At 36.6% G+C, this 27,470-nt stretch overlaps 1 protein-coding gene across 5 annotated transcripts in view; it reads right to left on the bottom strand.

Annotated features, from left to right (window-relative positions):
- Window positions 1–26,637, bottom strand: part of TENT2 (terminal nucleotidyltransferase 2) — a 46,964-nt gene extending 20,327 nt beyond the window's left edge. For 2 of the 5 annotated variants that reach the window (XM_064405511.1, XM_064405515.1), the window contains exons 1-11: window positions 25,768–25,879; window positions 24,099–24,290; window positions 23,355–23,492; window positions 21,871–22,126; window positions 20,680–20,794; window positions 20,467–20,558; window positions 19,589–19,655; window positions 14,270–14,339; window positions 10,674–10,750; window positions 7,289–7,417; window positions 5,119–5,162 (exon numbers count right to left, since the gene is read on the bottom strand). In XM_064405511.1, coding sequence (XP_064261581.1) covers window positions 5,119–5,162; window positions 7,289–7,417; window positions 10,674–10,750; window positions 14,270–14,339; window positions 19,589–19,655; window positions 20,467–20,558; window positions 20,680–20,794; window positions 21,871–22,126; window positions 23,355–23,492; window positions 24,099–24,253 — 1,143 coding nt within the window. In that variant the 5' untranslated portion in view covers window positions 24,254–24,290; window positions 25,768–25,879. Of the gene's footprint in view, window positions 1–5,118; window positions 5,163–7,288; window positions 7,418–10,673; window positions 10,751–14,269; window positions 14,340–19,588; window positions 19,656–20,466; window positions 20,559–20,679; window positions 20,795–21,870; window positions 22,127–23,354; window positions 23,493–24,098; window positions 24,291–25,520; window positions 25,727–25,767; window positions 25,880–26,548 lie in introns of those variants that run through there. The other 3 variants (XM_064405513.1, XM_064405512.1, XM_064405514.1) reach the window with 3 other exon arrangements.
- Window positions 26,638–27,470: the final 833 nt, after the last annotated feature.

Below are 27,470 nucleotides of genomic sequence, written 5' to 3' on the forward strand. Positions count from 1 at the left end.
CTTTAGGTTCTTCTGATAGACTGGGGTATACAGAAGTAAATATATCTCCTCTTGCTATAGGAACAATTTTTATAACTTGCTAATACCTGGTTTTAGCACCATTTTACAGCAATGTTGTGTGTTTTACTGAAAATTAAATTGAGATACACAGAAGCAAACATTACATTCACATAAAGATACACATTTATGTAAAATTGGGAACCTTTTCACTCATTACTGTATCTTCTTTCCCCTCCCCACCCATTCATTTTTTATTTTTAAGAGTAGTATCAGGCATGATTCAAACTTTATAGTACTAGAATAGCACTAGAAGCACTACATAGTGTAGCATTATTTCCGTGTCCACAGCTGGCACTGCTTCCTCTGAGAAAAGTACTGTTAAGTGACAAAACCAGTAGGACTGGAAAGTTTGAGACTCCCATCTTTCTGTCAGCTCCAGCAAAACTTCCTGGAACCTTGTGCAACGCTTTTTGGGGAAAAAAAGCCATTCTTCTAGAAATATAAAAATTTCAATGGTTGATCTCATATGATAAAATGCTGTATGTAACAACATTTTTATTTCAGAATTTAGCTCAGAATTTAACAGCTTATAGTTAATCAGAAGATACCAAAACAATGGAGACACAGACACAAAAAGCAGATATGCAGTATACAAAGATCTAGAAAGGAACAGTTGTTCCAATGCCATACAGTAAATACAGTTTAACCATAAAGTTAATCAGAAAGGTACTACAGTGAAAGTCACTCCTTGCCCATCCCCAGAGAAAGCTAAGGAAGAGTCAGAACAATTGAATTCAGAATGAGCAGTAAATCAGCTGATGAAGAAACATACAAGGGAGGAGGGAAAAGGAAGAAGAAAATGGGCCACTGACCTACAAAAATACTAAACAGAAGTGCAATGAAATTACAACAGATGTCTACTATGACTGGTAAGTGTTTGGAGGCAGTAGAAAAGGAAGACAAGATTAATTTTTTTACACTTTGAATATTTAATTGCCTGAGAACTTCCAAATTACAAGACAATTCTTCTGTCACAGTGAGGTTGATATCCTCAGCAACTAAAAAGTTAGGCTTCATTTTATTATTTTTCATAAAAACAAGCTATTTTTTTACTGACAGACAATAAGATATCAGACAAATCAAAGATTTTCTTACTCAGAAAGGCTCTTCCTTTCAAGAAAATACACACATATTATTCTAGACGTGTGCATTAGTAAAACCACAGGTTACAGACTATAGCAGCAATTAAAACTCCCAACCACCTAGTTTAAGAGATGTATGAGTGATTCTCATTTCCACTTGGATTAGTGGTTATGCCACTATAAAAACTGCTCTTAAAAAGACAACTGAGTATTGCAAAATAGAAGGCATCAATGATATGACTTTTCTGGAAGAAAGTAAGACTTATTATGGGAAACTAAAGCAATGTATTAATCACATGTTTGTGATACTGTTAGTAGATTTATTTTTTACACACTGTGGATTGCTGATCACCCCACAGAGAAGGCAAAACCAAGTGTTTAAACTTTCTGAAATACAGAAAATTTGTTCCGTAAGAAGTCGCTATTAGCATATTAGAAAGTTCTACACGTAAAACCAAATTAATTGCTACGTAAAATTGGCAAGATTTAGTGAAGGCTTCCGTCAAGATATACCAATATTCAATTACCAACAATGTAATTTAAGGTAATTTCTTAACAAAGGAATCACTCAGTGTCCAGTGAACAAGAGGTCGGACCAGCTAAGGGATACCTAGCTATTTTTTTTTCTGCTTTGCCACAGACAACCCATCATAATCCCCTAGCATCAACTCATCTCCATTCACCTGCTGTAAAACAAGGATAACAGTATTTTCCTTCCCACTAAAGGGATTCAGGGAATAACTAAACAAAACAAGGTATGGCTTACAGATTCTGCACATAGGTGAGGTTGCTAAAAAAAAGGAATTACAAAGCACCTTTCAAAGTATGTTTTCTTAACTTGCTCTAGAAGGCAAAAGATTCAGCTTCTATTAAAACTAGTCCCTATATCACTGACTGTGTCTTTGCCTCAAGCCATCTTAAGAGACAGAAATTAGATTCGGGATCTGACTGAGCAACAAATACAAATGAGCTCTACATTATTTTGAGATATCCCAGAAGAGAGACCTGGAAGTCTTTTTCCTTTTTTGCTGGATCTCTAATTTTTATCTGGACTGGCTGATTTCTCAAGAAAGACCAGTTTTCAGCAACATGCTTCATGTTCAAGCTACATAATGCTTTTAAGTATGCCCATTCCACCTTACACACTGGAAAGGAACACAAGTGTACATCAAAATAAGATTTGTATTTGAGTATTTTGATATATACTGATCCTCTGTTCAAAAAAATTTAGTAGTAAAATCAGCATAATGTCTTGACACACCTAAAGTATTCTCTTCCCCAGTCCTACAAATGAGTACTTAACTCATGTTTATATTTTTTTAAAGTGCAACTTGGTGTGAAGCAAACTGTGTCTTTCCAAGGGCTGACTCCCATGTTAAGGACCATCCCACCTTCTGCCCCACCCTTTTCAAGACATGACATGAAGCTGAGGCAGCAGAAACAAAAATGTGCTGGAGTCCTTGAAGTTCACCATCCAGAGCACTCATGGAAACCCAATTTCATCTTTACTTCAGTTAAAACACCAGACTTCTTGAACAGTGATGAGGCAGGCACAAGTTTCCTTCTGAGTGCCAGTGACAGCTATGTTCACCAGCCACAATGGTTTAATCCACCACAGGTTCTCTAGAGCTTATCCGTGAAGTCCTGACATGGAAGCATGTACTATATAGCCGTCAAAACTGATGAACACACTTGGCGGGCTATTGTCATCTACCTTACCTGGCCAGGGGGCATGGGAAGCCACAGAATACAACCCTGCATTTGATGTAGTCTGACACTGCCTCTAAACTAGTGGCTGCAAAACACATCAGCTTGGTGCCAGATGGAAACTTCCCCGTGACAATAGAATGCAAAAGTGGACAAATCTGGTGGCTTTCCAGGACTTCTCACCCTTCACATCTGTAGTAAGGATTCACTGAGACACAAAATCTGTCTTTTGTTTCCTCCTCAATGTAAGCATGGCTCTCCTATATGGTACCAACAATTTAAGATATCCAGTTTCCTCCAGATCACAGAAGTATTTTCAGGCTGCAGATTTTATTTTGAAAAACTGTGGGTAGGTGTATGTAGGGAAGATGCAGTATGTTTGTATAGTTTTTGTATAGAGACACAACTCTGACCAGCTACAATCATAAGAAAAATATATGGTTTCTTTTGATACTGAAATTTGCCTGTGCTTTTTAATTATTACTGCAAGCCACAAGACCAAAATTGCTTTATTGCTTTGTATATTTCATTTAAAATTCCTTCAAAGTATCAGTATTCAGAAATTTCAAGTTTCAAAATTTTTAAACATATAATTATATTCCTGATGGAGACAACAGATCAAAAACGTACTTGCAATTTGGTTTGCAGTAAGCATGTATAAAATATTCTTCTGATTTTGTTAGCAATTCTAGAATATTTCGTCCATTTTCCAAATAAAAGAAAGAACAACAAAAGCAAGTATAATCTGTATCAGAAGAGGGCAAAAATGCAGTTCTTACAGCAGTGCTCACCTGCAAGTGATTTACCATTCTCACACAATACAAGATAAAATCTTTGCATTTAGATTAATTAGATTTTTCAGCTTAAGGTACTGTATACATTTGCTTTAATGACTGAAGGCATTAATATTTGTACAGTATTCTGAAGGTCTCTACAAAGCTTGAACACGACAAATATAAATGTCTGCATTATAAATACAGAAGAGTCAAACGTTGCCAGTTCTAAACACTTTTCTCTAAATAACATGCTACACAAAACTTAGAACACTACAGCACACAAACTTTAAGGAAATGTAATTAGCAAATCTAGCAATTCAAAAACCTATCAGATAAAGGTAAATGTACAAGAAATGAAAGATAGTTTCAAAAGCTCTTCAGGACTCCCAATGAAGAAACTAGAAGGTATAGAGCACTATATAAAAATAACAGGAAAAGATAAAGACCATAAAAATATAGCATAGGTATCCCTAATCCTATTTACAACACATAAATAAAACTGCAGTAAATTATTGCCCAATGTTTTCTTCTGCATCTCAATTATCTCAATTACCCAAAATGGCTGACACCACAGTATTTTCTCCCTGATGTTCAGCACCACTAAATATTCTCGTTTAAGCATTATGGGAAATACAGGAAAAAGACAGAATGGCTTTCTTATACCAGCTCAGAACAATTGCCCGCAACCAATTAAAAACCCCCCATACGTAGACAGGAACACCAAATTATGTCAACTATGAATAAAGAAAAAAATTTAAGTAAGACATATGAGATAGGAAAGAGGAAGGAACCAAGGAATTTTTGTAAATAAATTATGGCATAGAACTATTCATCAAAAGCACTTCTGTGCACAAATATTTAGGAGGGCAGTTCTTACTTCTAGATAATTATTCATACATTAAATCTCACTAATAACACTCCTAATTCTGCAGGGACCAAAGCATACTGATGCATTGACTTCTCCAGAAATGAACGGAGTATGACCTGACTACAATAGCAAAGTTCCAAAAAGGTGTTTTCTTTTTGGACTTAAGTCAAACTTTGTGATGTCTCAAGCTTCCTTAGTACATCATGTATTGCACTTTCTGCACATGGAAATATCAGGTAACTCAACAGCTGTAGGGAGGTATGGAATTCTGACGCAACAGAGCTGAATGAAAAAGCACTACTTAACACATTAAGATACAGGAACCAGAAAGTTACAGCTGACACAGTGATATTTCCAGACCATCATAAAGAGAATTAGGTCAGTGGTTTTCATTAGCACTTTCTTCTAACTGTGTGACAAATCTTCCCTATATAACACTATTTTCATTAAAGAAATTATCATAAGCAGCAAATAATCTTTTTCACACTTAGGTCTGGCATATCAATGACCTGACCTACAAGCTGTTAATTCAACTTAATCCATTAGAGATAGTTAAGAATTCATATATTTAGATAAGCAGGGTCACACACATATATGATGTAGTAAATCAATAAGAAACACTTACTGGATAATTTTTTTGGAGGGATGGAAGGATGGGTTCAGGTAAGGCTATAAAAAAAAAAAAAAAGGTCAAAGTTGGTGTGATTCATGTAATTCACATGGAAGCAATATCATATCAACTACACCAAAGAGTTGCACTGAAATTCTGTCTTAAAAACATTTATCAAGAATTTCACTTTCATGCATTTTGTAAAATAAGTTATTTGGCAAACATTTCTATTACTGTATTTTGTACTATACAGTACTTCAGGAACTTTATTCAGCTAATAAAAGTTCTTACCAACATACTACTATATGCAAAAGGCATGAAAAATTCTATAGCAGCTGGGTACAGCTTTATTTCTGAAATTCATATTCAGAATTCATGGCTGTAAGAAAATCATCTAGATTCCCTAAATTAAAAATTAGAGCTTTACTCATCTTTTTTTCCTTACATCTAATACAATTCTATGAACGAGTCTATTTACTGCAAAAGAACATGTTTTTCAGCTGCCATACTGAGTCTCCAAATGTAACCTATTAAAAAATGCTCAACACACTTAGTAGGCATTGATAGCAAAATCCCCATAAAAACCACAAATACAGTATGATAGTGTTAGCTGGTCTGCTAAATGGCAAATATGTTATGAAGATCATGCAGTCATTAACAATACTAAGAAACACAAAATTATCTAAATATTGGTCACTTTTATGAAAACCATGGATTGGGAGTGCATCTATTGAACTATATAAATCAGATACATAAAAAAAAATCACCCAGATTAGTTGGTCCTATAGACGAATCAAAATCCCAAAGTATTTACATCCTACTGAAGCAGCTATAGAACTGTCAGAGCACTCCTCAAACTAAGGCTTTAACATCATGCCTTCAGTATGGTTTAAGAAATGGGACTACATCATTCACTAGGGAAAATAATAAATCAATGCAGTACATAGGTCTTGGACTTGGGACTTAGTTCACTCTTCCATAAGGTCTTACAAGTGAAGGGATGTCACAGAATCCTTTTGCCATAGGGACTAAGAATCAGAACAGCAAAATTCTTAGAATGTGCTTGGAGTATCTTCAAAGAGTAGAATATACTATCAGGACTGCTAAGAAAATTATCACAGCTGCTTCAGTAACATTTTTGTTTGTGGGTGTCCAGGTTTCTCCAACATCTTGGATACCTTCCAGTTCTCTACCACACTAAATTAAAAGGCAACAAAATCTGAGCAAATAATCAAGGTGTAGTATCTAGGTGTGTATGCTTTAGTAAGCTTTACTAAGAGGATGGATGGGAGGGGAAAAATTACCACTAGCATTTGCTCTATGAGTTTCCTTTTCTTACTGTTCAAGTTAATTAGACATATTATCTGGAAGAAAGTTCATGTACAAAATACTGATGTATCTACAAAATAAACTCAAGCCACACTAAACTTGGGTCCAAAGACATCCACATTGCTATAAGAATATGGAAATAAGTATAGAAAAGAAATTTGCCTAGCGAAGGCAGGGATGCTAGTGCAAAAGAAAGGTGTTCTTTTTTTCCCTCCACAGTATCAACAAAAACACTATTAGAAATTCTGGGAGAGGCTATTTTCGGGAACATCACATGCATATAGTAGAGAAAAATGCTTAAAAGCTGCATGAATAAAACATCAGAACCTAAAAATCTGGTGCTTAGATGCATGTACAGTGTACAGGGCCACAACTCAGATTTTTTTTCATGCCTTTTTTTTCCCCCCCACAGAAAAGGCTGAGGAAGCACAGGTAGAAGGCTCCTCTTTGGTTTCTGGACATGCTGATCTTCCCAAGCTGACTGATCACAGTTTTGCATGAAAAGGATTATTTGAACCCATTCTGCCTCTTTCCTAGACAGCTGTGGCAGCTGCCAGAGATGACTACAGTAAATGTCCTTATGCAGTTTCATGAAGTTGTACTTGAGTTTATTTTCTAGATACATAGTGTCCTCCAGGTACTTTTTTTTTTCCCAAACCTTTTTAAAGGTGGTAACTCTGCCTCCAAACAGCAGGTCCACTTGTTAAAGACAAATGCAACACTAAGGAAATGGAGAAAACCTCACTTTACTTTTAAGTATTTCTGTGTAGCAGATGCTTGTTTTATTTCAGTAAAGAGGAAAACTACACAAATATGAACTTAAAAGTGACAGTTTAAACATGTAAAAAATACTTACTCTGTAAATAGTGCAAAACCATCAACACAAGACTATAGCTGTTTAAAGTACCACGACTGGCATCATTTATCTCATGAAAACTTGCCCACTTCTTAACAACAAGTACTAATGGACGAACTCGATTCTCAACTGCAAGTAAAATAAACAGACCTCAAAAAAGTACATTTAACTAGATAGCAATTAATCAACATTTGCTCTTACTTGATCAACATGGTAGTTTTGTATTCTAAGGTTACATTCTGCAGGCATTTTATAGAATTCTACAATTACTACCCATCTTATAAAAATCAAAATACAGTACTTGCATTTGCAAACAGCCTTTTGAGTAGTGAACTCCACAGACACATCACAAGAGGTATACTAGGAAATATGCAAAGCATCTTTCTAATCTGAGGTCTCTCCCATTCATTGTACCAATTTTCCTTGGAAAAACTTGCTGCCGTAAGGACAGACCTTATGTTATTTTTTTATTTAGGCATACAAACTTTGAAGGCAGGGAAAAGAATTATTGCGGCTGGAGGACACAGCTGATTCTAAAGTTTACATCAGCATACATGACAGCAGTAATCCCTGCATACAAACATAATTTTAAATTTGCCTTGTGCTCAATAGCTTTTTATGCAAATGACATCTTACATACAATATAACTTTAAATTAATACATATGCATTTCTTAAGGAAAAACATAAATACAGCCATATGCCAGGTATGATCTTCTGAATTTCTGGTGAATATAGATAACCTTCTAATTAAAGTATTAATCTATTGTAGGTAGACCATCCACCACAAACTCCTGGGACTCTGCAGAATAATTTATTATTTGCAGGTATGCAGAAGCAGATAATCAAAAAAAGATTATACATTCTGGAGTATCTTTTCTAACCTGACATCACTATACAAAGTTTTGTATTCTGCTTATCAGGACACAAGGACAAAAGACATCCTACAACTGGATCAGTTGGGGTGCTCTCTGTTATTCTGTAAAACTATCAAGCATGATTTTCTCACAACATGTTCAGAGTTGTTCAGCACACATGCCCATGTAAGTGGTACTCTTCTCAGAACGAATGTCCTACTAGATCTTATACTATAGATCATTTGGAATATATTATAGATATATATCTATATCTATCTATCTATATAGTATAAGATCTATAATATATTACATTATAGGTCTTATACTAAATCATTTGGAAACAACCAAACTCCTTACCACTAATCACCTTATTCCTAACATTGTTCACCAATGGTTAAACTAAAAGATATAACTTAGTACACTAATTGTGAGTTGCCAAAAAAGTACTGTACAGATATCACATGAAGATACACTAATTGGAATGGAATTTTTCCATGAGAGAGAAATGCAAATAGGTTCCAGTTTCAAACAGCTATTTTGTGTCACAGTAGAAAAGATCTTTTTTTAGTTGACCTCATTTTGAGATGTTAACTTCTGTCTGCTGGTGCCTCTAACTAGTATATAACAAATATAGGGTGCAATTTGGCCAGTAAACTTTGTCCAATACTTCGATACAAGCTGTCTCCCAAGAAAATGCTCAGTAATGTTATTTGCACAAAGCTAAAAAGTCCAGCCTCCACTAACAAAAAAATATCTAGCAAAAACTGCAGATTAATCACAGACATCCCCCTTCAACAAACCACTGGCTTGCTGAAGACTTCGCCTTCTAGCTCTGCTTAATCTACCTACATTTTCTGTGGATGTTTTGTGTCAGCTTGCCTCATCATCCTCGATATTTTCAAGAGCACTCATGCACCAGCACAGAAGAGTTAACTTCAAAACAGAAAGAAGAGCATCCACAGAAATTTTTTGACTTTTAGCTTTTTTATCATGTTCACTAAGATAGTTAGTCCTTTGTTTGCCCGAGCATCTAATTTGTTCCAATGGAAAACAGACAAATACATCCTCCACATCAGAGGTAATTTGATAATTTTTTCCCCCATGCAGGTTGAAGACTTTCAACTACACACAGACCTTCAACTACACATTTAAGTGAGCAGGATAATACATATAAGGCTATCCACCCTTGCTCATATTACTTATAAAAAGTATGGAGACAGTCTGATAAAAGCGTCCATTTAGTTTTGTGTGCCTTATGTCACCTGAGTTTGCTGGTCCAAGCAAGACAAGACAGACAAGCTATATGCTATATGATACAGTTTGACTATTTAGGAAGGTCCAGAACATTCAGAAGAATATTTTCAATCACAGGTCTCCCTTTGCTACTGAGGTCATTCCTTGACCCAATTTAGCCTTCACCAGGAAACATGAAGTTAATTTTGCTTGCCTTATAAAAGTGAGCACCACAGCACAACAGAAGAGAAGGTGGGATACTAGGACTGCTTCCACTGCTCTTTTCACATCTGGACTTGTCTGCCCTACAGTGATTTTCTGAGAAATGACAATCTGTGACAGAAGCTAGAAGCAGTATATCAACATTAGACTTCATGAAGTGACTGCCCAAAAAATGATTACTTCCTAATAGTTTTAATACTTGGAAGCAAATCCTTTTCCAGCCATACACTTTCTTGAACGTATGAAGAAATTACAGTTAACCAACTGATCCAGGACAAGTTGTAGACTCTCCTAGTAACATGAATATGGAACACAAACTACTTTGACTGAAATATTATTAAAAATTAGCTAGTGAAGATAGCTTCTATTGGTAACTCCCTACCCTAAATAGAAAGAAATTACTTTCTGCAAAAACTGAAGACGAGGGTAAAGGAATAAATACAAATGCCCTAGAAGGAAAAAGGCTGAGGCACACTCCTTTATGTACTTATCTGACAAATGACATTGCAATGCTAAGAAAGAAACTCTTAGTTTACCACTAAGAGGGCTGTTGTTATTACCTTCCTTTCACAAGGCTGTTTCACAATCTCTCCCTAAAATGCAAACTCCTGAGCAGACACAAACCAATTTTGATTTGGGATTAGTATAAATACTGAAGGAGTATTTTGGATTTTCCAAGCAAAGACTCTGCAACAGCATTCAGATATAGCTGGCTATCAGCCATCCATACTGTCACTGGCTGTAAGGAAATAAAAGAAGCTGGAGATTATACCACTAGATAACCATTACTATCATGATCTTATCTGCAGAATACCTAAAGTAGCCCTTGTAGTAGATATACGGACCTGAATATGAGGAATCTTTTTTATCTTCTCAATATTACAATATTCAATTAGAAACATACAGCAATTTTCTCCATGTATTTAGAATGAGCAACAAGAACTTATCTACTTAATGTAGTTAAATAGGCAATTATATATACAGTAATATATTAAATTTTCATAGCATATCAATACCAAAATACAAACTCTAAAAGCAAAGTTTAAAGAAATAAGAAAATACAATAAAAACTTACTGAATGCATAGCTTCTCAGAAGGAATGTATTTCTTATACCTATCACATTGTTTACATTCAAGTCGAAATCCACATTGCTGTTAGGGAGGAAAAAAAAAATTAAGCATCATGGTATTCAATTTCTGAATGTTTACGACCTAGTCTATGACAGATATGGTGACAAGTAATTTAAATATAAAGCCCTAGAAACTTTCTTCAGAGTTTTAAATGCCATGATTTAGTTTTGTTGATAGCACCTGAAAAACGTATAGTCTTGAACTCCTTTGTTATAAAAATGTTATTGTTGTTTTACATGAAGAATGCATGTAGATACAAATTTAGACTTTAGGACAACTTTAGAATATATTTTTAAATTTTTTACCAAATCTTTTTCCCAACTACACTTGCACTACATGATTTATTACATTTAAGTTTTGATACCAGGAAGGATTCTCTGAGTTATTAGTTTAGGAAATTACGCCAATGAACTGAGAAAGAGAACTGGAAGAGGTCAGAAGGTAAGAGCCATTTCTGCAATGACAGTAAGAGAGAATCAGTATGTAGGAACAAAACAAATTCTGAGTAAACAGCGCATGTTTTGCAATAAAACAGTTTTGATACTTTTCATTCTGTTAAGATTAAATAAGGCAAACAAACACTAAATGCTTTATTTACAACTCAACCTGCCCTTAAGTTTGAATTTCCTACTGCATATAGAGCTTAACTACTCACAGAACTCAAGAAATTATATTGCACTCATGGTCAATACTCCATATCAACACTAACTTGCAACAAGATGAGCCTATTATTAGATAAAGTAGCTCTATATGTGCTGTGCAGCTGTTTCCATTTTACATGCACAAGTTTCATTTACATAGCATTTGTTCACCCAAATACTTTAGATTTTCTTGACTATATAAGGGGAACATGGACCTGAAATTCATTAAGTTTGTAAAAGACAGTAGTTTGAGGCCTACAAGAACTTTTTAATGTATTTTGAACATTTTACATTTTTTGCATCTTTTATACGATTTTTACATCAAAATATTCTTTGCATCAAAACCACTGCAGAATTTTAAACCTGAGTTAGTATCAAGCATAATCTTCTATATGTTTTAAGAATATAGTACATAACAGTATAGGAAATAAACAAGCTTCAGCTACCACATCAGAGTTGTAAATATAAGCATGAACACCCAAAAGAATATTAACTGCATGTGCAAATGTCAGACAGCATGTGTAATTCCAATTAATCCATGATAACAAGACTATTTACCAGATGCTGATTGAAGCAAGTTCTATTGCATGTTTACTAGCTGGTGCAGTGGTGGCAAGTGAAAAAGATTTTGTACCGCTTGGACTCGGGTTCTACTAAAAAGCACTAAAGGAGAAGAAAAGAGTCAACTGCACATCAACTGTAGCAGAAGAGGAAGTTTTTTGTATCTTCTGTAGTATAAAGATCTTGATAACTGATCAAAGCCTTGCTGGGAAGCAGAACCAGTATTACAATAATTTCCTGGGAAAGACTACCAAAAAAAAAAAAAAAGATGGCAGTTGATCTTCTCTTACTTTTACAGCACTATAAACCCCAAGTTTAAAGGCTATAAAAGAGAACAAATACAAACTGAATTCTTTCTCATTCATTGAATCAAAGTAAGGGGAAACAGTAATTTTCAGTTATATATGATATATATATATTTCAGTTATTGGTAACACATTAGAATGCTCATCTCCAGATACAGAGATAACAACCACCCTCTCCCAGCAGCTGAGAAAAACTCCCAACTGAAAACCAGCTCTCACAGGAAGCTTGTAATCTTTAGTTTCAATTTTGGCAAAGACAGGCTTAGTGCCCTGGGTACAGGATATCCAATCCAATTTTCAAGACCTCTGTGAAAAAATGCATGCATATGCATTTTTTGTACAACTGAGGCTACAAAAGACAAGAGGCCAGTAAGAGACCAGAAAGAGACAAATGCTTAAATAAAAAGGCAAAACATAGTGGTGACAGGTTATGTAAGAGTAAGATAACTGTAAAGACAGAAAACAAAACAAAACCAAATTTTAATTTTAAAAAATCCCAAATCCAAAATGATGTTCACTGCCACTCCTCTCTCCACAAAACCAATGTGGAAGATGGAAAACCAGATGGTGGACCATACTGCTTTTTACTCTGCAAAAATATAATGTGCTGCTTCTAGTCTTAGAAGATCATACTTTGATTTAGTGGGAAATAAAGAGTTCTTTAAATCCTATCTGTAAGGTATACAATTATCATGACTTACTTATTGAAAGTGATCTGGTACTATGGACTATAAGTGCTTACAAAAAGACTTCCGTCTTCTCACACAATCACTTCTATCTGCTCCATATTAAAGGTCTCTTCAAAGTTTATTTTCTCATTTTAGAATGGGGAAAAATATTCTTGCTATAATCCCACAACTCATTCAATATTTGGACCAGGAATGTATAATTTCATTTATATAAAGACGAGCATTGCTATATGTAGCTAATCCAAATAACCCAAATTTTAGCTTGATAAGTACCATACATTCAGGAACCATGGAAGAAACAACCTGCTGTAGTATTAGAAAAGAAAGTAAAAAAAATTCCAATTTTTTTTAAAAGAAGGCAGTTATACTCAAGTAAATATGGGACTGGGCAAAAATGAAGAAAAAAGCATAAAGCAAAAACCCCAACAAGTGTGTATAATCTCAGATGAAACCAAAGATTAAACTGACGATATAGATTAGTTCAAATTGCAAACATGATAGATTTAGTTTTATCAGGGCAGGAACCTAGCCATGATAAAGTTATATAATGATAAAAACATTCTGTATTATGCTTTCACAGCAAGAGGCCAGCAAAGTATGCTTATTTGTTTTTAAAAGACAGGGTTGCAAAATTTTAGAACTGTACAGACAGGTTAAGAGAGCTACATTAAAGTTCCTCTAAGTCCAATTTACTAAGAAGGATGATGTTACTACAGGACATGATGTTACTATAGGAAACTTATACATATCAGTGTTACAAAACTAAGCCAATGAACACAATGAACTTTACTCGGACTGTCAACATATTTCAGTGTTTGCATGACTTTCTCCTGTCAGATACTTTTATCACACACAAAAAGAAATAAATAATTATCTGTCCTAGTACATCCCTCTAAATTATTCTCATGTCTTCATAATGAATATACAATAAATACAAGGAAACATCACAATGTTTGTTTCAATGTTGTATGTATAGCTCAATAGTTATGTCTGCATAACAAGTGAAAGTATATTTCACAACAGTTCTCTTCCCACCACTGTTTTTCTGTCAAACCATTTGTTAACTGGGAATCCACTATGTACAAATAACCCATAGAAATAAGTGAGATACTGTTTCTAATTCTCATCACAGGAACTGAATAGCATCTCAACCACAAGAGGAGATTCTGACCATCAAGTCAATAAGCTGACTGCCACTGCATGCTAGCTCCACAAATTTGGGATAACAATTACAGTACCACACAAATAAACACACAAAACAGTGGGACTACTTGTAAGGCAGCACACATATAGAATACTTTCCCATGTCAAAGTCTAAAAGATTAGGCTGAACAGAATACTTGCCTGACTTTATCCCTGAATTTCACTATTGGCACTTTTGCTCTGATCAGCTGAGGTCGCTCAATGTAGCTTGCTGAAAGGGAGAAAATATGCAATTAAGTTTCATGCAAGATGCAGATCTTAGCAAAAGATTCTGTAATAGAATCTAATTGACTGATTTATAGCAAATAGCAGCTTATTAAATTTAGCGGGGTTGTGCTAAACTAAGCAACCTTTAGCAACTGTAGCAAAAAAACAACCTATGAAAGCAGGTGGAACATCCCCCACACTAAACATTAGAGAAGAAGTAAGTAGAACATAAAGTAGAAGACTTTTCTGAGAGAAATATATCCCAGAAATTTTAACATAAGGAATGCAGTACTAGATGGGTTCATAGAACAGTACTTGAAATACAAATCCTGCATAGTTATAATTAAGGTAAAAAAATAAAGGAGCAAGAACATATCCAACCAGGATGGGCTAATGGTAGGCTTAACACTTGTTTTGAAAACTGTTCATTTGAAATGCTACTGAAAACACGATAACATTTTCATTCTTTCTTTCTATCAAAGATAGGATAAGCTTTCTCCGCCTTTTGTTTTAATATTGTTAGCAATAAATCCAAGCAATAAATCCACACCGATAATGATGATGAGATGATTACCTACACAGTAGGCTACCAAATGCACCCTCCACACTCAGCTCCCCAAAGCTGTTGCATCAGCCATAATGTTGTGAATTCCCTAGACTTCATGATACCTCAGCCTATATTCAGTAGTTTCCCATAATCCTGAATGAATACTGTGCCCAAGAAAGTAATAAAGAAGAAAGAAAGGTAGAGCCTGTAGGTTATATGATATTAATTTGGACATAAGGTGTGATTTTAGTAATTACTTCTGTTGTCAAATCTAGGACCACTTGAATTTGTCCATACCCAACATCACACATTTTCCCATTGTTTTTATAAATTAACCTCTGATTAGCATAAATAAGCATGCACAGTACAAGTAATACAGACCAAAAATAACCTTGAATAAAATTATTTTTTCTTTCCCTCCAGAAAAAGCAACAAGGTACTTCTATCAGCTGAACAGCCAGCTTGATTAAACAGCGTAATCTCCATTGCTTTTGGATGACAAATTCATATTTGGTGAAACAAAATCTGTGCAATACTCAATTAAAACAATTTTTTTTGAGACTTTCTGAAACTGTTTTGTGTATATGCATATTCAGACAGATTTGACCTGAGGCAATCTTTTATCTGCATTTTAATGCATTGCACAAGCCTAAGCAACACACAGACTGGCACTCAGAATAAAAGACAATCTTACTAATTTACTGATGTTAAAGGGAGAATCTTAAATTCATGCTCACTGTCTGCTAAATTAACACAAGCATCCCCTCCTTCTAGCTGCACCTTCCGACACATCCAGGCATGTCTCCTCCAGCATCCCAGAATATTTTTAAAGTGAGAGTCTAAAGCATGCAGAGCTCTCTGCCTCCTCTCTATTCACTAACAAATTTACAACAAAGATTGTATGCACTAACACGTGGTAGGCAATGGTAGACATCTATCTGTATGCCATAGCAATTCAACTTTCCTCACTATGACCTTCCTAATGCTCTTTAGAGGTTAATTGAACTCATTCTAGGGACAAGCCTCTTCCAAACACATCCTTGTGTGCAAATGGCTCCCTACACTTGATGGATGCTTGTGTCAAATTAGCTGGCTAAGAAAAAAAGATACAGCCCAAAACATAATCTCAATCTGTTTCACAGGGTGGTAAAAAGCAAGGAAGAAGACGAAAAGCTAAGAGGAAGTTAGAAGGCAGTAACTTCCTGCCAGGATCCTCTTTCCTGGCTCAGACCAATGAAGCTGTTAGCAGAATTTGTATTGTACCTTACATATACATACAGGGGAAGAAGCAGTCACAAATACAGGGTGTGGAATTCTTGAAGGTTGAGTAAGTGCCTTAGTAAACTGACTATGTGATCATGAAAGCTATGACCAGAGAGGCTACACGAGAATACATGAAAAGAAATCTGTACAGCTGCTCCACAGTTTTAGGCATGTCTATGGAAAGGTCAAGAACACCACTTCGGGTCAGCAGAAAAGAATATAAGTGGCTTCAAAGAAGACCAAGCATTGCTTCATATATAACTTCTTCATGCAGAATTTCAGACCAAAGAGCTTAATTCCCTCTCTTCTTTTACATAATGAAGGATTAAGCAATTGTACAGAATATTGATCCCAAACATGATATATGCCAAAAAGATCTTTGACATCCTGGGCACGTAGCATGCTCTTATTGACCTGGTTATACTACAGAAGGAGAAACACAGAGGTCTGAATCCACATTCATGAAGAATCTAGGAAGGGACAACCCACCACAGGGTAACTGCTGATTTTTTGGAATTCACTCAATGATCTGCATAGTCCTTCAAAGTCATTCAGCTGAGTTCAAATTCCTTTGCTTATCCCAGCTGTTACACATTTCTCGCTAGACCACCATTAGCTACATTTCACTCTGATACCCTAGTCTCAATGCTACTGTACCTCTTTGTAAATCTAAGGGAAAATGAGCTCCTTGCTATTTACGCAGACTGTAAAGACCTGTCAACCTAATACTATCAAGGTGTTTTTCAAATGAGTCCCACACAGATGAATCTGAAGTGAGGAGTCAGTCTGACATTTACTCTCAGTGGTTTAGATATACACAAAAACAATGAATAAAATATCAGAAGCTTTTTCCCACTTTTCTCTGTTATTAGACTATTCAAAAACAGAACACATTTCATTTCAGTTGGTATTCCAGATGCTAAATGACAACAGAGAAAAGCCTCTGCTATAAGACTTAGAATCTGATAGACTATAACTCCTTGCTCAGACTTGTTACCTTTTACAAATCTGAAACAAGCCAGAGTTTATACAAATTTTGAATCCACTTCTCAAAACTCCTAATCTAACAATCACATTAAACTCTATATGAAGGATAAAAGAGATGGCACTTAAAGTTCTGAAAACAAAACAAATTGTGAAACAGACTGATCTAATTTGCACTTGGAGTGCTTCTTAATTTATCCATCATAGAATTAAGGTGAAATAAGCACAGAGTCACAATTTTACTGTCCTTATACTGGAATGCAGAAGAAGATTGCAGAGTACAAGAACAAAGACAGCGATGTTGTAAGAGGCACAGACAGAAAAAACTTCTCCCAAGTTTCTGAACCAAAGTGATCTGGAAGAAGGCTAAAAAAAGCTCTAAAACTTTACCTATGCCACAAATAGCCTCCTTATTTCATTTTGCCCTTCAACTCTCTCAAAAATCCAGACCAAGAACTTATTTTAAATAGCATCTTGTATTTTCTCCCTGTTGTTGTTTTTCTTACATCTTGGCACACACTTTTCTAGCTTTCATGTTTGGCCCAAACTATGTTTATTTCTGTTCTCGCCTGTGAAACAACAGTAAGTTTTATGAGTGCTCACACACTTGTTAAAAATATGCTACAGTCTCTCTTCTACAGAAGAAAGAAAGAAATACTTAACTAATATTGCCAGAGAGGTATTACCTTAAAATTATAGGATAGTATCATAGATGCTAACAGGGCAGCAAAAACTTGAAAATAATTACCAGAAGCAGCTTCACATATTTTAAGTACACAGGCTCTCCTTGATTTATAGTAAGCACTACTGAGAACAACTAAAACTTCAGTGTGTTACCAACATTATTTTCATATTAAATCCAAATCACAGCATTTTATCAGACACTAAGAAGAAAATTACTATCTCACTGGAAACCAGGACACCTCCTGTCCCAGAAGTACTAAACCTTGGCATAACTGAGATATAGCGTGTAAGTTAGCTAAATCTAGCTGTAACTTAGCTAAATCTAGGTGTAAATCTAGATTAGCTAAATCTATGTCCCGAAGCCTTTTGGTTTTGAACATTTTTAACCAACTTTTGTGTATTAGTTCTATTCACAAAACATCCACACACAGACGTAGGACACACTGCTACAAATAGGAATTAATGCCATAGTGATGTTACGATTCTGAAGAGGTGATGTAAGAGGACTACATAGCACAACTGAGCAAGCCTGACAGGAGTGGTAATCTCACCAGTGCTTTGTCCTGCCTTACCTTCCATAGAATATTTTGATTAAATCAACCTGACCAAATACACTTGCAAGGTATCAGAAAATTACAAAATCAAAAATGGACAAAGGCACAAATCACTTGGGGATCACTTGCACATGCCTATCATTCTCTTTCTGATACTGGTAAACAAGCCTGATTTTGTCTAATACTTTGTCACAGAAGAAGAGTTCTTGAAAAAGACTGCTCATTTAGAAGCTTCTTGAACCCTGAAAACACACCTATGTTATCACTGTGCTCTCAGAAAGCACTGAAGTGAGCTGCACCACAGACCAACCCAGACTAATTTTCAGACTTATGCAAAGTCAGTAGTAGTATTAAATCAGTAGTAATAAGCATTAAATATCAGATGCCTACTCAGCAATGTATCACGTCCTTCTGCCATGTGAGCTGTTAAAATCTGTGCGTGCATGCTTCACAATGAAGAAATTTTGAAGTCTGCATTTAAATTTATGGTTTGTTCCTTCAACACTGCAGGACTCTTCAGAACATCACTATAAGGAGTACCATCAAAGACTATACCACAAGCCTGGGAAGCAGGGTGATGAAGTCATTGATATCAGTAAATGTTAGAGTATTTTATAATTCAAAGGAAGATACAAAAGCCTCTTTGAAGTAGAAGGCTTTCACATTTAAGTCAAGAACTGCCCATGTGAATTCTCAATCTGAAGGGAGTCTAAACAATAAGCTAAAGAAACTATGAATTGACACATTTTATCTGTATGTGTTGTCAACATTTTTTACTTTCTTCATTAGGCACCTATGTTAATTACTTCTCAAAAAAAAAAAATCAATTCTACACAGTCCATTGTGAATGACAACTTATTTTACAAATTCTTAAGAGTATTTTTCCCAGGAAGACACTGCAATGTAAGATATTAGCAAGAGTTCACTAACAGAGGCTTCCCAAAAAGAACTCTACTCCCTCCTCATTGTGTTGCAACTCAAAAGTCATCCGAGATATTACCCATTACTGAAGTCCAATAGTCCAAAAGAAAAATGGTTGTTTTGTTAAATACCATTGATCAGCATCAAGTAACATTACTAAATATTTATAGCTTTTCTTCAAAGACTACTGTAATTAGAACCTAGACAAGATGCAATTACATACATCAGTTGCAATTGAGCATCAACACTTCTTCCAGACTTGCCAATAATCTTACCACCTCACTTTAGATGATAACTTACAAAGTTTAGTACTGAAGAGCTTTTGGACTAAGCTGAGTACACGTCTTGCTTCAGTCTTCTGATTCATCTGAAATGTGATATTAAAATTAATGAAAAAATTTGGTATCTCTGATTTAAATATTCAAAGTAAGCATGCTTTGCTTTTAAAATTAAATTGGTTCTCAGAATAATATATGAACGTGTACACCAACACATTCTACATCCTACATACACATTTATCACAGTAAATGCCAGACAGAACAATCCATAATCAATAAGCGAAGTGATTATCAGACATTCAAAAAATCGCAGACCTAGATGAAAACCTAGCCCCATTTACACAAAAATTCCTTCTTTTCCCCTTTAAATTAAGCTTCTTTCAAGATTATGGTCTATTTAAATTTCTTTCAAATATCCTTTCTGATTACCTAATTTCTACTCATAACATTTTTCTCACTAAAAACGTTTAAGATACTAAATAAATTTTTATGCCTTATCATTAAAGTTGGTAGCTATGAATCTAAATAATATGAAATTTTACTTATTAGAAGTTATTTCTGCATCTAAAAGATGCAGAATTCTCTTAGCAGTTTTCTTTGTCATTCTAGGCATCTGCTTCCCTTTTGCTGTATTTTTGCACTAATGAACTGAAGGTAAAGTTTTATAAAATAAGTTTTGTTAGGTCGATAGGGTTGAATTCTTATCTGCACATTACTGAGCTCAAAGTTTGTAGCTATTATGAATGCAAAACGATTAAATTTTTATTAAATAAAATTTAATAAAAAGTTATTAAATAAAAAAGATTTGAGTATTTTTTTCTCATTTCAGGATCCAGCCTTTTAATGGCACATACATAAAACCAAACTTTGTTTTAACTATGTATATTTTAAATTACTTACTGGTTCTTCTTTAATCACTAGGCACAAATCAGCATCACTAGTACGAGTGCCAAATCCATTCAGTGAGGACCCTACCAAAAAAAGTCGACTTTCTGTAACAGAAGAGTAACAAAAAATAAACATTATATGACATATTACAATTTGAGAGGATGGAAGAATCACGAACTTGAACAACATGCAATGTGATATTAAGTAATTAGATTCAAAACATACGTGGAAAAATTAGCTGAATTTCTCTCTGGAGTTCTGTTCTGCAAAGCTCTTTTCTGTCCAAATCAGAGGCCTGTTGCCGACATGCTTGAAACACCTCCAAAACCTGTTTACTTAACTGGAAACACACATACAAAGAGTAAAGATACAGCAAAGTGAACATTCTTTCTTGTCACAGATGCAATTACATGAAACACAGAAGGCGGGGTTTTTTTAATGCAAAACCCCCAGCACCATTTTACATGACCAACTCCATTGTCTAGAGTTTTCCTGCATTTAAATTCACAAATAATAGCTCCTTAAAGAAATTTCTGCCAAGTTTTTAAATTTAAATTTGTTCCATTGGATATAAAATGGCAAACCAGAGAAAGTAATTTTTGCATCATCAGTATATGCAGTATTTCAGGGAATAAGTAGTGAATGACCAGAGATATCTTCTGCTGACTTTAATGTCAACAGTTTGCCTACCAGGAATGGGGAGAAAAATATCATTAAAAACCTGATTTAAATTAGCTTTCTTTTTTGTCACAGATAAACTAATTAAGAAGTCAGGTCTTTGTTGGAAGGAGATACTGACTGTTTTCCCTTCCCAATACTGTTACATTCTATAATCAACAGGCATATTTACACTAAAAACCCAAAACCCTTCTGTCATGTAGGTGCAGAAAAAGAGACAGTTCTGAACTCCACTCTATTCTCTTCTATATTCCAGAAAAGTTATGACAGTAACTTTTATGCTTTCCTGAAAAGAGGTAGCAAACATCTTTACAGGCCAAATACTGCATTTATTCAGAATGGGCTTCTCTCATATCAATTAATACAGTGGGGTTTTTTTTTAGTCAGGATTTTCCCCACCTCGCATCATGTGTGAAATGGACTATTCTCCAAATTTTACTTCCTAGAGCAGATATGTGCTTTCCTGACATTAGGATGTGAATAAACAACACAGGGAAACAATACCTTGACTTCCCCTGCTACCATAAAAATGCTTCAAACCCAAGCACAGACAAGGAGGTGATACAGAACCACAGCAGCAGCTACACTTGTCAATACTCCTTCTAATGGCAGCTTACCAATAGATATCCCATGATACTGTCAAAAACCCTGGCAGAAATGTCTGTGGTCTCCTACAGTACCTCTAGATTCTGCACACTCAGAAGGCAGAAGTAAAGCACAGGCACAGAAAGCCATTACCTCGTCCTTGGCAACTGGGAGCCCGGTTTCTGTACAATCTGGAAACAAAGTATCTTGCAAACGAGGTACACATCCAATTAAGGTCGGCGAGCCACCCGCACGCAACACTGGAGACTGAACTGAAACTGATGCTGGGAAGGAGCGTCTATGTTCTTTTGGCAAAGGCACTGCTTGGTTAGCTACAGCAGCATCAGAATCATGTGAATGAATCCGCTGCCGTTTGGCATCATGTGGAACACTCTGTTGACTTTGTCTCCTAGGGAGAGACACTGTGTAATTCCTCCAGTTCACAAGCTCCAACTTATGATTAAAAAACAGTTTCTATAAAGTTCAAATACTAACAAGTAATGACATTACTTCACTAAGCCCAAGTATGCTACAGGTATGCCCATTCTAGGAACTATGTGAAACAAACCTGGAATGGGAAAAGAGAACACAAAATTGCAAAAATGAAGCTACCCAAAAATTGGATTGATGCAATTATTTAAGGCAAGTGTCTGCACTTAACCAACTGAAACCCAAATGACAAGTTTGTTTAAGCTGACTACAAATCTCCCAACATAGCATAGTTTGTCATAGAACAGACTGCTCAAGAGGAAAAGATGCATGCACCATGAAACCAGGAGCTTCCTTAGTCCATGGGATAATTACACACTCAGCTATAACTTAACAGCATATATTTGATTGTGCTTATTTTTTTATGTTAGATTTGGTAGAGAAATAGCATTCAGGAGATAGTACTGAAGACACACTACAGAGAACCTCCTTCCAATCAGCTGATTCCCACAATTACTAGAAACATGTATCAACTAGTATATCTGAACTAATAAAGAGAACTGGATTTTTTCTAAAGCATTAAAAGAATATTAAACTCTACATTTATGTAAATTTTTCCTTTCCCTGGTAACTAAACTAACAACAGTAGCAATACAAATCCAAGTTAATTAGAAAAAAACCTACAAAAATTAGGTTTCCATAAAATCCTTAAAAAAAGAACTTACATATGCTTGAATTTAACACCTTGTAATTGAAAAACAATACATCACATAGTTAGGAAAATTAGGAAAAACACTTAATGTGTCATCCAGAAAACAAAACAGTTCCCATAAAACTTGGAGGATGCACTCTTCTTTTTAACTTGACAAATTAAAAGGAAAAAAACATTTGTTGACACAAACCAGCTTAAAGTCAAGCCCACACAGATCACAATTCACTGCAGTATTACAATAACTCACTTAGATCACTTCTGCAAGGCTACAGAAGAAAAACTAGGTACAGGAACTCACTTCCAAGTACTAAGATTCTCAAACAGGTACAATGCTTTAAAGAGCCAATACATGACCTGCTTCCATCAAAAAGAAAAAATATTCAGTATTGCAATTTCTAACATAACTCAAATTGCATAAGAAACTGATATCAGACAGCTTCAGGTTGTAATGGGTACATTACAACCAGTACTAGTAACACACATACAAAGAACTTACTTCCTTCCTTGAAATGATGTCTGGGCATCTGATTTAGACACTGGACTGACACTTCTGTAAGTCACTGGTTGCAGTGTAACAACTGGATTAACAGCTGGAGTAGCTTCAGCGTTCCCACTCAAAAGAGCTCTAGAAAGACTACAGTCCATAACAATCATTCATAAGATAACCAAGATACTTTTTATGGGTTGGTAGTTGTTGTTAACTCAATATTAAATTCTACAAGTCCTGTCACTTGGGTGTTTTTTCAGAAGGAATACATCTTTCTTTTCTATTCAACATGAAGATATATTACAGTTTATAATGTGTATTTCATTAAAAACAGAAAAAGTTCATTCTTGACAGCATATATGTAAGAAGGGGTTAGCAAGCAAATTCACTTAAGGAACTTTTAAATTCAAAAGTCCAAACAACACTACAGTGCCTTCAAATATAAACCCGAAAATAAATTTCTCCCCCTTCTCATCTCCTCCCTGTTCTCCCCAATAAACAAATACGATTGAAGATCTGTGGATTAGTGCCACTATCAGTGCCATTACATCTCATGCATTTTGCATCGCAGGCAAGCATTTAGATTTGCAGGTCTATAAGGGAAAATTATTTAGCTCTTTTTTGTATGCATGACATCTTCACGTTTTGTGAAGATCAGTGCAGTTCAATGTTATAAACAGTGAAAACCATCCTCCATAAAGAGACATATTTCTTTCAGACCCAACCCATACTACCAAATCTTACTGTACTTACACTGCACTGCGAAAATGAAACGGAGGAACGACAATTTGCTGATGAGAAAGAAGAGTAGGAGGCATATTTGAAGGAAGTTTAGTGAAGAAAGTACTCTGTTGCTGATATTCTGGAGGGAAGGACGGACGACCCACGTTGGAAGAATTTGGGAACATGCTCCTCTCTACTTGAAGTGAACATGTATCCTTTTATCTATTAAAAAAAAAAAATTTTAAAAAAATTAAATCCGCAAAAAGAAATACCAGTTACCTTTTGAGCTCTTGGTTTAAAAATTCAAGTAAGCGAGAATATACTTCCAGGAATTGCTTAAGAGAATGGTGATCACAGGACTTACCTTCAGTATAAGACACTAAATAAAAATACTGCATACTCTGAAGTTTCATAATTACTCTTTATTTATGTTTAAAAGTGAATTTTAGCTTAATTTTTAAAAAAATTACATGTCACAAGATATAACAGTTTTCATGGCAGGGAAGAGTACCATGTAACAGTGGAATTTGTTTCATATCTGAAACATTCCGCAATGAGATTCACAACATAAGGAAAGAAACCCTTGAGTACATGATAAGAGCATGAAGATGGAGCTAATCATGAACTACAAGTTATGTCATGAAGTTAGTATTGTTTCACAACATGACATGTAAAAAAGCAGACAAATGATGACACCAATTGCAACTAATCTAATCATGCTTTATCACACATATACAGTATTATTTTACTGAACAGACTCTGTCATGGAAAAGCATAGCTTTACTATCATTTCAACTAAAAATTGATTCTGGTACAACTAGTCAGTTCCAACTGTCACTGCGGACAGCATTAGGACAAAGCACAACAAAATCAATAATAAGGAGTTTTTATATGGTTGGGTTTGGCTTTGTTCCTTATTTCCTGTGATAACAACTCACCCACACTAGTGAATAGTAAAAACATGCACATTGCTGCACTAGCTCTAAGAGAAAACCACTTTTTTTTTCTCCCCCCTTTAGATGGGGTGGGTGAGGGGAAGCATTATGCATTATGGAAGTTACTATTTGGATATTCACTTTCAGTGCTGCCGAAGAAATGACACCATGTGGCATAACAAGTAAGTCACTTGACATTTAGTCTGGATGAGTATTTATGTGCTGTCCCAACTTTTCCACCTCTAGTAGACAGAACAACTGTTAACATGCCCCGTTCCCCTCTGAGCAGACCAGGCACTCTCCACAGCACACCGTACACATAAGCAGTTTATGGACACAATTAGCTAGTAACACAACGATGAATGAGAATTCAAGATTTAGGCGCAGAAGAAACACATGTTCGGTTTAGCCTTTGAAGCTGTAAACACCAAGAACACAAGCAAAGGCGCAGTTACCTTCCCCAACCCAAAACAATGCGGCAACACCGCTGTCTCACAGCGGGGCAAACAGCCCTTACCGTGACCGCCAGCACTGGTTACCTCGCCAGGCTCTCCTAAACAACCTCACGGCTTACAGCTCAGGTACCTCTGTCCCTCTGGCCAGTGTTTCCAAACAAGCCGGTATTTCCCTCAGAGCCCCAGGAGCGAACCGCGCAGGCAAGCCCGTGCGCACGGAAGCCCGCCAGCCCCAGCCCCGGCGCCGGAGCCCGGCACCCCGACGCCGCTCCCTGCCACGTCCACGCGGGATCCGCACAGGACACTCACGCAGGGCCTAGCGGAGGCAGGCGGGGCGGGCAGCGGAGAGCAGTTCCCGCAGCTGAGCGCTGTCCCGTCCCCGGATGCAGAGACGCCGCAGGAAGGGGCCGGGATGCGGCAGGAAGGGGCCGGGATGCGGCAGGAAGCGCCCGTCCGTCAGTTCCTGCGCCACTTCGCGGCGGCCTCCCGCCGCGCACGCCCCCTAGCGGCTTGGCGGGACGCATGCGTGGGACGGCCCGGGGCGGGGCGGCGGTGAGGGTGAGGGCGCTCCGCCGGCTCCCGGCCCGGCAGCGCCCGAGAGACACAGCGCGGCACAGCTGGTTTGCTCTCTGCAGCTGGTGGCAGGCTGTTATTGAGCTACTGTTCAGAAGTGTGTCCAAACTATTGTATTTGACTAAATACTAGGATTTAGCCGACACGGATAACAGGCATGCAAGGATTAATCTGGAGTTACAAACATATTGAAATGCTTGCTCCCTGACGGATGTCAGAAGCAAAATCGTAGAATTATCAATGCTGGAAGAGACTTTTAAGATACATGCAGTCCATCAACCATCGCTCCAGCACTAACTGTAATCCCATAACTACCAAATTATCACCAAGCACCAGATCCAAACACCTCAAGGACATCTCGAGGTGACTCAATTACCTCCTTAGGCAATCGATTCCAATGCTTAACCACCATAATAATAGAGAAAAAATAATTAATGCATAATCTGAATGTTCCCTGGTTCATTTTAAAGCCGTTTCCTGTAGTCCTGCAGGCACTGTAGGAGAGACGAGCTCTCACCTGGCGCCTTCCTTTCAGGGAGCTGTAAGAGTGATGAGGTGCCCCCTGAGCCTGCTCTTCTTGAGTCTGAACAAACCCAGCTCCCTCAGCTGTTCCTCATATGACACATTTTCTAGTCCTTTCACAGCCTTGTTGCCCTTCACTGGACACACTCCAGCACCTCAATGTCTTCTTTAATGTGATTCCTTCTTGGGGAGTGCACTCAGTATAACTGAGCTCTTGGCGTGAGCAGGTACTGAAACAGTGAGTTTGTGCATGCACAGGCACACTGTTGGAGCTCCCATGTTTGAGAGGAAAGGGGTAAGTTGAAAGCTTGCTCAGCTTAAAAATTCTTCCCTAATGGCTTGCTCAGCTGAGAGCAGGCCACAGCTGGAGTTGTTATGGTTTAAGTTTCTGGCTACTCAGAGATAGACTTGACAGATAAGAAAGTGACAAAACCAGGGGCCTAGTGAACTGGGACTGCAAATAGACTGGAAAAGGAAAGTTTGGGCTGTGAAAGGACTTTATTTTCTTGGCTATGAAATGGGATCTTCATATAAGTGTCTGTTTGTGGTTGCCATTACATTTATGAGAGACAAATCGTAGTGGCATACTTGGAATGAAGATGTAAAGCAAAGTTCAGCCACAAAGAAATTTCCTGGAAGAATTTTTTATTCTGGTGAGCGGACTGAGTATGCTTGGGAGGCTGGGATGAGACACAGCTGGTCACTGACCCAAAATGACCAAAGGCATATTCCAGACCATGTGACATCATGCCCAGTATATAAACTGGGAGGAAGAAGGAAGAAGAGGGGGCATTTGGAATTGCACTGTTTGTCTTCCTGAGTAACCATGACTTGTGATGGAGTCTAGCTCTCCTGGCTGAACACCTGCGTAACCATGGGAAGCAGCTAATAAATTCCTTATTTTGCTTTGCTTGCAT

The sequence above is a fragment of the Passer domesticus genome, chromosome Z (assembly GCF_036417665.1).
Source record: "Passer domesticus isolate bPasDom1 chromosome Z, bPasDom1.hap1, whole genome shotgun sequence".
In the NCBI taxonomy this organism is placed as follows: Eukaryota; Metazoa; Chordata; class Aves; order Passeriformes; family Passeridae; genus Passer; species Passer domesticus.